This window comes from Harpia harpyja, chromosome 16 (assembly GCF_026419915.1).
Source record: "Harpia harpyja isolate bHarHar1 chromosome 16, bHarHar1 primary haplotype, whole genome shotgun sequence".
Lineage (NCBI taxonomy): Eukaryota > Metazoa > Chordata > Aves > Accipitriformes > Accipitridae > Harpia > Harpia harpyja.
In genome coordinates, this window is record NC_068955.1 from 30,566,493 (window position 1) to 30,576,057 (window position 9,565).

General features: G+C 41.2%; 1 protein-coding gene across 2 annotated transcripts in view; it reads left to right on the top strand.

Annotated features, from left to right (window-relative positions):
- Positions 1-8,844, top strand: part of CTTN (cortactin) — a 28,088-nt gene extending 19,244 nt beyond the window's left edge. For both annotated transcript variants that reach the window (XM_052811303.1, XM_052811304.1), the window contains 4 exons: positions 5,096-5,185; positions 5,280-5,469; positions 6,410-6,478; positions 7,057-8,844. In XM_052811303.1, coding sequence (XP_052667263.1) covers positions 5,096-5,185; positions 5,280-5,469; positions 6,410-6,478; positions 7,057-7,193 — 486 coding nt within the window. In that variant the 3' untranslated portion in view covers positions 7,194-8,844. The remainder of the gene's footprint in view (positions 1-5,095; positions 5,186-5,279; positions 5,470-6,409; positions 6,479-7,056) is intronic.
- The last annotated feature ends 721 nt before the right edge of the window (positions 8,845-9,565 follow it).

Genomic DNA, 9,565 nt, shown 5'->3' on the forward strand with positions numbered 1-9,565 from the left:
CTGTTTGAAATTTGGGAAATTCTAGCTTTATAGGATAAATCAAGTCTTTCCATCTAAAGTGATTGCTGCTTTTTTTTTTTTTTCTTTCAGCTTATCTCCTCTTTTGCCTTATGGCTTCAGGATGTACAGTGTGAGCATATGTTCACTGCATACATGCATCACAAGATGAATGGGCGTTCATCTTTGTCTATCAGTGATTTCTTCTAATGCTGCCTTTCATCCCTGTGGACTTTGTGGACTTTTAATACCTTCCCCCAACCACTATTTGGGTTTCTTTACTGTCCTGGAGAAAAATGTTACCCCTTTAACAGAGCATTTGCCAGTCTCTTAAAGCTGAGAGAGGAAGAGATAAACAGCTGAAGTTGAGAATTCAGTCTTTTCGATTTGATAAGGTCAGCAAGCCTGCTCCAGGGTGCCACTCTGTTAGTCAGCTTGGACTGCTCTGTGTCATTCTTGGCATTGGCACCAGCCTCCAGCACTGAGCCACACAGAGAAAAGTTGAATGTTTGCCTTGAGGAGAAGTCACTTGGTTCCCCTCTCCTCAGAGAGGTAAAGCTGAAATGCATCTAGTCTGTACAGTTGCTCTGGGAGTACTTCAGATGAGAAAAGTTGAATGCCTCAGCACTTGCTGACTCAGAGCCACAGCAAAATGCTGTCAGCGTGTGTCACCACCTTCTTCTGGTGTAGCTGTTCAGCTGGCAGCCCCATGGCTCCTCTAGCTATTTGCAGGCTGGCCTCTGTTCCTGAACAGCTGTCTGCTGTTCCCAGCATGTTTCAGTGTGTTTAAGATTAGGCATCACCTGTATCTAGGTCTAGCACCTGGTTGTTTCCTTAACAAAGTGAGTTTTCACTCCTCATCTTCCCCTGTCCTTGTCCTTGCCACCTACACTGCAACTCTAGTCAAAGAGCTGTAGTCCCTCAGCTCTGGGTCTATTCCGTGGGGTGATGAAGAATGGGAACAAATACTCTTTTTGAACACAAGCCAGGGAAAACTTCAGGTGTACATTGTTCTTGAAAGTGCAGCTTCACTCCTCCTTCAAGAGATCTCCCTTTTCTTGGCACTTGTTTTCCTCTGTCAGCACACTGGATCTGGATCACGTTAGGACTTGTGACTTATAGCAAGCAGCATTGTTATCTTTGGAGGATTTAATTTACTAGATACTTTTACAGTTCTCCAAATAAGGAAGAACCATGATGTAAGTTGATGGGTATCACAAGTGTTGCGTTGTTAATAAGGCCATTCTGCACCCATGAGATCACTTTGGACAGCCCTTGCTTCCAGTTACTGCTGAGAATTGTTAAGAAGTATCAATCCCAAAGGAAAATGGATGTTCTCAGCATTCATCCTGCTCTTTCATTTCTTTCTCTGAGGTGCATATTTTTACCTGGCAGTAACTCCATTCCGTCATCACTACTTCTTCGCTCTCAGACAAGGTATCTGGTGGTTTTAGGACTTCTCAACCTGTCTGAAGTTTCTTAGGTCATCTTCAAGATGCTGATGGTGCTTGCTAGGCAAGAGTCCTCAACCGAGGACTGTTACTTCCTTACTTTGATTTGGTTGTTTCTAGGGGATTCTACAAAAGACCAGTCCCTGCAAACAGTGCAGTCCATCCTTGAACACCTGGGTCTTAAAGTGAATGTTCTGAAGTAAAAAACTTGACTCGTTATCACAGAGCAATTACCAACTCTGAGATGGTAAGAATTCTCTTGTTGCAGGGTTCCAGGATGCTTTATCCTTAACTTAGTGCCTTCACCACCTGGGCAACTACTTTACAAAAGTGTCTCTCTCCGAGGGCATGTGACAACTCTGACACCTCATATTGATCTTTTCTGTACTGTATGTAAGTTTTGTGTTCTGCATCTTTGCTACAATCAGGTTGATGTTCCTCAGGATGCAAGGAGGTACTTCATGTGGTAGTAGCTGTGTCTCCAGGGGCATGCCCTTTATGTTCCCTTTGTCTTGCCAAGTAGGGATATCAGTATACTATTCTAAAATACCATGTAATTTCATTGCACCACAGTTGCATTTTCACAAGGAGCAGCAGCTGTGTGCCAGTGCTCTGGATATCTGGTCCATTCGGAGGACAGAGCTTTCCTGCTTTGCTTATGAGTGATGACAGTGTAATATATTAGGAGAGATCCTCTGTTCCTTCAAGGCAGCAGTTGCCCTAAGTGATAGGTGTGTGGGGAATAGGACTCAAGTTCACACGTGTCAGTCCTTCAGCTCTGGTAGATGAGCTGTCTTGCAGTCCTCAGCGAGAAGTGGGAAGTCTGCTCTGGTGGCTGTGTGAATTTTTTGAAAGATTACATGGCTGACACAGAAGGTATTGATGCTTCTTTTTGAGAGAAGGTTTGTGTCCAGGCTTGGTCTCGGGTACAACCCTGAGATTGGCCGAGTGGACAGGTGCGTGCATTTCTCCAGGTGCCTCCGCTGCCAAGCGCTGTGGTTAGGGTAAGGCAGGACATCATCCTGTTGGCTCTCATTGTCCCTGTGCGTTTTGGTACTGGGCCACCTTCGCCTTTCAGGGACTTCTTCAGTTCTCTCAGTCTGACCTGTATAACAGTTTGTCTGTGTCACTCGTCTCAATCTTGAAATAATCCACTTCATGCTACAGATGCCGAATGGCTCTTCATTAGACTATTCCTATACCAACCTAGTTGGAATAATTTTTTTTTAACCAGTAAGGAGGAGATGACTGGTCATCTGTATCTTGCCAAAGTAGCCAGGCTTTCTGCTTAGTATTCCCTTCCATTGCATGGGTTTATAGTCTGGGCTGAGTGGGGGAAGAAGTTCAGCTTCTCCACTACCTCTCTTGCCAGTCATTTTGGATGATCATATGCTCATAAGAAAGATCTGTGGATGGAGGGTGGTGAATTTGGGCTTTTGTTACCCATTTCAGCTTTTCATTGAGGTTTCCTCCTGCTGAGGAAACAGTTCTCCAGAAGGGTTTAAATGTAGTAACACAGGTTCTCATGAGTCATTGAACTGTTATGTCTTTTTTTTTTTTTCCCCCCTTTCTCTCTCAGAAATGACTGACTTTCTTTACCGTTATTTTTGTTGTAAGTGTGGGTTAAATTCAAGCCGTTATGCTTGATTTTTCTTGTGCTTCATCAAAGATTCTGTTGCCTGGACACATCTGAAGTTTTTTTCAAAAGCTGGTATTTAAATTTCACCATAACCAGATGATTAATGTTCTTCCAGACTGAACATCTCCATGGTTAATTGTGTGATTCTGCAGACACTGAGGGAGGGCGGACGAGGTTAAGGGGAAACTGAAATGGCACTGGCTGCACTGCCCCTCGCTCACGAGCTGAGTGTGAAAAGGGGAGGGAGGGATGTAAGCATACCATCCACAGATACTGTAAAGGGTGGGGACGGACTTTGACTTAAGTGAACTTTATTTCTTTAAGTGAACTTCCTTGCACAGACAGAAAGTTCTCTCACTTTAAGAAAGTATGTGGGCATATGTACTCCCACAATGGGAACGAAGGAATGCAGTCCATATGTACAAGAACCCTATTTACTGGTAATCGTTTTTCTGTTTTGCTTTTCACATATGTCACATAGTCAAATGGCGTGCAGGGAGCTCTTCTCTAACTGCTGGTTTGAATCAACGGGTGCCTCGATTTAGCTAGCCTCTGCTACCTTAGAGAACACGGCAGGATGCTCTTTCACAGGGAGCGTTTCAGTGTGGAAGAAACCCAGCCTGAGGGGGGACCGTGCAATTTAAATGTTTTATGGCAATTATGCTGTGGCTATCCTAAACTGTAGTCTGGATTGCAGAGACCCGTTACCTAGGGCAAATTTTTCAAACTGTTGTCATGTTTGACATTGCTAATGGACTGATACTACTTAATTTGTCCCCAAACTTAGATTTGACTTCTAATAAACACACTGCTGGTGCTTTTTTATCTGTAGCACAGGAGTTAAAAGTTGGAGAGGACTGTTCACATCAGGACAGATTTTTTCCAGAAAGCACAGCACTAAGCTTTGAATTGTCTTCAAAGCTGGCTCTGTTCTCAAGACACGCTTTGCTTTCTTTGTTAGATGTATTTTTTTCTGAGCTGTGACAAACAAAGGAAAGGAAGAGTATTTTTGTAACAGAGCCCTATTGCTTCATCTCTGGACTACAGTTTCTCCTGAGGATCCTTTGGGGAGTTACAGCTTGATGGACCTAAACAGCTGGAGTGCACAGTCTCCTACAACATGTATTCTCTCTTCTTTTTTACAAAAAAGAAGAAAGTTTGGCCCTAGATCCGCAGTTTTCTTTTTCCCTATGGTAAGAGAGGCAAAATGAAATAGCTAGCTTACAGGCTTTTGGGGTTTTTTTAAGTCATGCAAGCAACGTAGCATTTCTTGCGCTACAGTATCCTGGCTTCCTAATGATGATTGTGGATTTGCCCTCTGATTCACAGGTGGGATGGCACAGCATGAAGTGCTTGAGTGCCAGAACATTTGATTCGGATCCATGTTCTTTGTGTTGCAGAATACAATAGCAATACTGCGTTTATTTCTACCACATATAACTCTTCTGAACATTTGAATCCCCTTATTGTCAGTATATAGGACTTAATTTTGTCTAAGCTATTCAGTCTTTTGCCTTGGCAGGTATTTTGCAGACCTGCAAGATATTGCAGGATCATTTCTCATCAAAGATAATATATCAGTTGTATAATTAGAACATGCAGGCTTCAGGTTCTCTAAACTTACGCTAAAATGGGACATGAGGCCCAGCCAGCTAATGAACAGAATGAATATATTGAACACAGAAACCCTGCAGCTTCTATGGAAATGTGCCAAAGAACATTGGGTACTCTGTTTTTAAACACATGTATGCATACATACCATGCGGTTTTTGTTTCTTCACTTTTTTCTCTTCTGCTTTGCTGTATTTCTGAGGCTTTACTGCACAGCCAGTCTAAACCTTCAGGCAGGTGTAACGATCCAGCCAGTCCAGTTCTCTTCTGCTCCCTGCTCGCATGAGTTTATTGCAGAATACGCTGTCTGTCTTTCTTACTGGAGGGTTGTTTCTTGTTCAGTGTCAAGACATCAGTGATTAAGCTGCACTGAAGTTTTTCTTTCTCTTCAATTTAGGAACAAGCTAAAGCCAAAAAACAAACTCCACCGCCATCTCCTACCACACAGCCAGCTGAGCAGAAGGCACCCTCAAGCCCAGTCTATGAGGTTTGTTAGAATCCTCTTTCAGTACCTGGGTTTTGATCCTAAGCGTAGGAACCTTTTTACAAAACCCTGATGAACCTCACCTGTATTTCTGCAGGATGCAGTTTCCTATGAAGCAGATTCTGCCTACAAGAATTCCAGTGCAGCGTATTCAACTGTGCGCGAGCCAGAGTCTGGCTACAAAGCTGCAGAGTCAGACTACCAAGAAGCAGTGAGTCAGCGAGAGGCAGAATATGAACCAGAGACGGTCTATGAAGTGGCAGGGGCAGGAGACCATTACCAAGCAGGTAGAGTGTTTGTTTCTGATATGAAACCCTTTTTTTAAGATAAAGATTATTTCCTTGGGCAACAACTTAACTAATAGTTGTGCTGATAGCGCACTGTCCTAGTTCTCTAAAGTCGTAGTCTGATGAGACTGTTTAGATTCTCCACCAACAAACTTTAATTAGGAAATTAAGGTATGGCTAGAGCAAGGTTGAAATTACTTAACTTATGTGAGATGATGTTGGAATAATTACAGTGCTCTCTAGGGTATCAGTTCAAAAAGAAATGTAGGGGTAACCATTTCCACACTGTGTAATGCAGCTCAACTTGAGAAGAAAGCACAGAGATGGAGATTTTGTGTGTTGAGCCAGTGCTGGCCTACAAAGCAAAAAATTCTGTAAACAATTCTTGGGACTTTGAAATGGATGTGATGTGTTCTGTGCCTATAAGGGAGTGGAATAAGGATGTCTGAAACTAATGAAAGTGCAAGAATAAGGTTCTTTTGAATTCCTGTTTTTCTCACCTCTTCTGGTTACTGAATGAGGTGTGAAGAATGAACCTGCTTGCTCTGGTATGAAAACCTGGGAGTTTTAAACAGGCCCCTTTCTCCCCTGTCCCCCAACACACACACTTAGCTTGTATTGAATAGTCTCTTAAACAGTGATCTTGGCCTCAGTTGTTCTGTCACATTTTACAGAAGTGTGATGAGGCTGATTGTTTTTATTTTGTACTGTGTTAAATGCCTACTTGTGAACACTTCCTCTCCGGCTTTAATTGGTTTTTTTAGGGAAAAAAAATCCATTTCAGAAGGAATGTCAGCACTGCTAAAAACTTGCATGGTTTGTTCCCTGCTTCCTATGTGAGTTAGCGCTAGAATTAAAGGGGGACTACCACAGAAAAGAACTCAGGGTGATAGGTAGTATTCTTCATGCTTTTAATTTTTCTCCCCTCTCTCTCTCTCAGAAAATGCTTATGATGAATACGAAAATGAACTTGGAATTACAGCCATAGCCCTTTATGATTATCAAGCTGGTAAGCAAAGCTGTTGTTTTTATCCTTGTCTTTGTTCTGCACAGATAAGTCTGGATTTTTCCTTTGCCTTTCATCCTGTAGTCTCTTACAATAACATACAAAATGAAGATATGAAGGATTAGGAATTTAGTGATTTTGCAATAGCATTGAGACACTTTTGAAAACTACTAGCCACTGTTTCTGGAAATGGTGGGAGTTTTCAAAATCTTTTTTAAGCAAGTATTAACACTCTTGTTAAACCCTTGGCATACATAGTTGTTTAAAATTGTGACTGGTTAATTCTGAGGAGAGATCAAGAAAGTAAAGTGGTTCTCAGTGTGTTAGGTAGCAATTGTTGCTCTAAGTTAGAAATGCACCCAAAATGCAGTAGGTAAGATCCGACTACCTCGTCACTCCAGAGGATGAGAAAGTGTCCATCTTTTCCAGTTGTCATTGCCCGGTGCCCTGTTTCAAATGCCCTGATGGGAGAGGAAGGTGATGGGTGTCTGTGTTATTTTTAGCGATGGTGGGTTGATAGGTGAGATTGCAATGCGGACTGCTCCTGTGCAAATACTAAACCTCTTCAACTCTCTCTCCAGCGGGTGATGACGAGATTTCCTTTGACCCAGATGACATCATCACAAACATAGAAATGATTGATGATGGCTGGTGGAGGGGTGTCTGCAAAGGCCGATACGGGTTGTTCCCTGCGAATTATGTGGAGCTGAGACAATAAAGACTATTGTCTACTGGTTATGCCTTAATTCCCCAGTCAATAAATCTGACTTAATACACTACAAATCATGATGCTTTTCTGAGGATGGAGGGGGTATATACATATTGCTTTTATATTTAATACTTTGCTGATGCTTTTTAAAATGTTTATGCCACAGAAATCGCTAATATATTGTAACTATGTTCTTCACTAAGGCTCTTAAGATTATTTTCATGCATTTGGAAACATTTCTTCTCTGCCAAATTAGCAATTGTCATAAAAAGCCTTTTCGAGGACAGTTAGCTGTCTGTTGTAATATTGCATGTTTTACTCATAAGTGAGCAGATTTACTTAGTGTTTAAGTCTAGATAGTCTTCCACTAAATGTTTTCAGCTAAGAAAATCATGGCTATGCAGGTTATTTGCATTTCCACTAAGCGGGAGTGGGGAGGACTGGGGAGGTGCATAATTTTTTCTTTTTTTTTTTTCCAGATAGTGCTTGAAAAAGCAAAGAGAATGCTTGAAAGTTGCAGCTAATGGCAGTTAATCAAATACTGTCCAATATTTATGGAATATTAATGTTATGGAGGAAACAGTCTGGTTACTTTTTCCTTCTCTTTTAAAGTGAAGTTCCTTGGCTCTTGCATTGTTTGTTGTTTTGTTTTTTTAATTATTTTTTTCCTGATCATGCTCCTCCTATCCATGTTATCCCAGAGGAGGGCTGCAAACACTCTAGCACTGATTGTCCCAAACTTCTTTAGTTTTTATTTTTGTTTCACCCTCCTCTTTCCCAGGAAAACTTACTATACAAATGTTGAGTCACTCAGCAAGATTCCTACTTGTTCAAAGGGAAACTGGCATCCAAATCTGTGTGACTACCTGCAGGAATAGTCTTATTGCTTTAAAAGGGAGAAAAAAAAGGCAGGATGGAATTGCAGTTGTGGTCTGTGTGCAATACATCCCTTGTTCTTACAAGGAATGGCCTGCTGTGCAGTAATGACGTTTTATGTAACCATATTTGAGTCAAGGAATGTTAAAATACAAGTAATTAGATTTAAAACCCGTATGAATTATCTCCATTTTTAAACCATGCAAGAGACAACTATACTTTTTGTATGTTCAACAGAAACTGCCAGTAACATTCTACTAAACAACAAAATTAAACCTGTTCTTTGCCAAAACTGAAACTGAAATTCTTGTCGTTATAGAAAGCTGACTTTGCTGCAGATTTAGGGTCCCTACCAAAGATAGCAAGTTGCATCTAATAGTGCACGTGTTCAATGTATGTACTGTCTGTTTCCACCTTCTGATCAAAATGGGAATGGCAGAACTGGTGTAGTAGCTAAAGAAAGAATGCAAAGAATTGTTATAAACCGTAAATTTGGACCAACGGAATACAGAAGGCCTGTTTTAAATGGTAAAATGTATAATGTGTCTAGGAAGAAGGCATCATGTTGAACCAATTCTTGGATGGTTGGGACAATCCTTAATGAATGTCATATGTGTGTCATGATTATATTTTTTTTTTCCTTTCCATGGTCTCATTTCTGTGTTGTATTTGCATTACTAGGGTTGGGTTTTATATGCAGTTTATTTTATCCAATTTTGCATAGAACACCTCATAGGGATATGATTTTTGTAAATTAAATATTCAATAAACTTTTTGAACCATTTGCATGGAATATTTTTGTATTTTTAAATTGCTTTGTCAGTCTGCTACAGGTAGTTCATCTTGTCTCAAGCTCATCTGGGACCAGCTTGCATACAACGAATCATAATTCCTACGGAGAGCTTGCTGCATGATGCTGGGTGCTGTCATGAAGGGCACCTACGTCCTTCTAGGTTGCTGCTGCCTTCCACATACTTCCCTTCCTCAGAAACCCACTTGCTTTGTCTTTTACTCCTACTCCCATGTGGAAATATTTAGATCAAAATTAGACTTCAGGTGAACTTAAAGGAGAGATGCTTTTGTTTTAAAGTTGTTTTTTTTTTTAAACATCTTGGCATCAGGATCTGTTCTGCCTTTTGTTTTATGTGCCTGTTACTTCTGCTAAAAATACCGGTGAGCTGTGGTTTTGGTGAGAAGATTTGCTCCTGGCTTTTGGGAATACTGATGGCTGCAGGACGTTGAGTGCTCTTGAAAAGATGGCCATCAGTTATGGTCAAATAAACTTTTACATCACTTCACAGCTCTTCTGCTCTTGTTCATGACAGGGATCCTTGGGTCAAGTGCTTCCCAAAGCTTTGCTCCTGTAAGCCTCGGCTGCAGAAAGGTGTCCTGCCTTGCTGCCTACGCAAGCCCATATTTTACAGTTTCTAATCCTGATCTTTTCTGAGAATCTGACACTTGATGCACTGCTGGAAATGCTAAGAAAGAAAATCTTAAGACCCTTT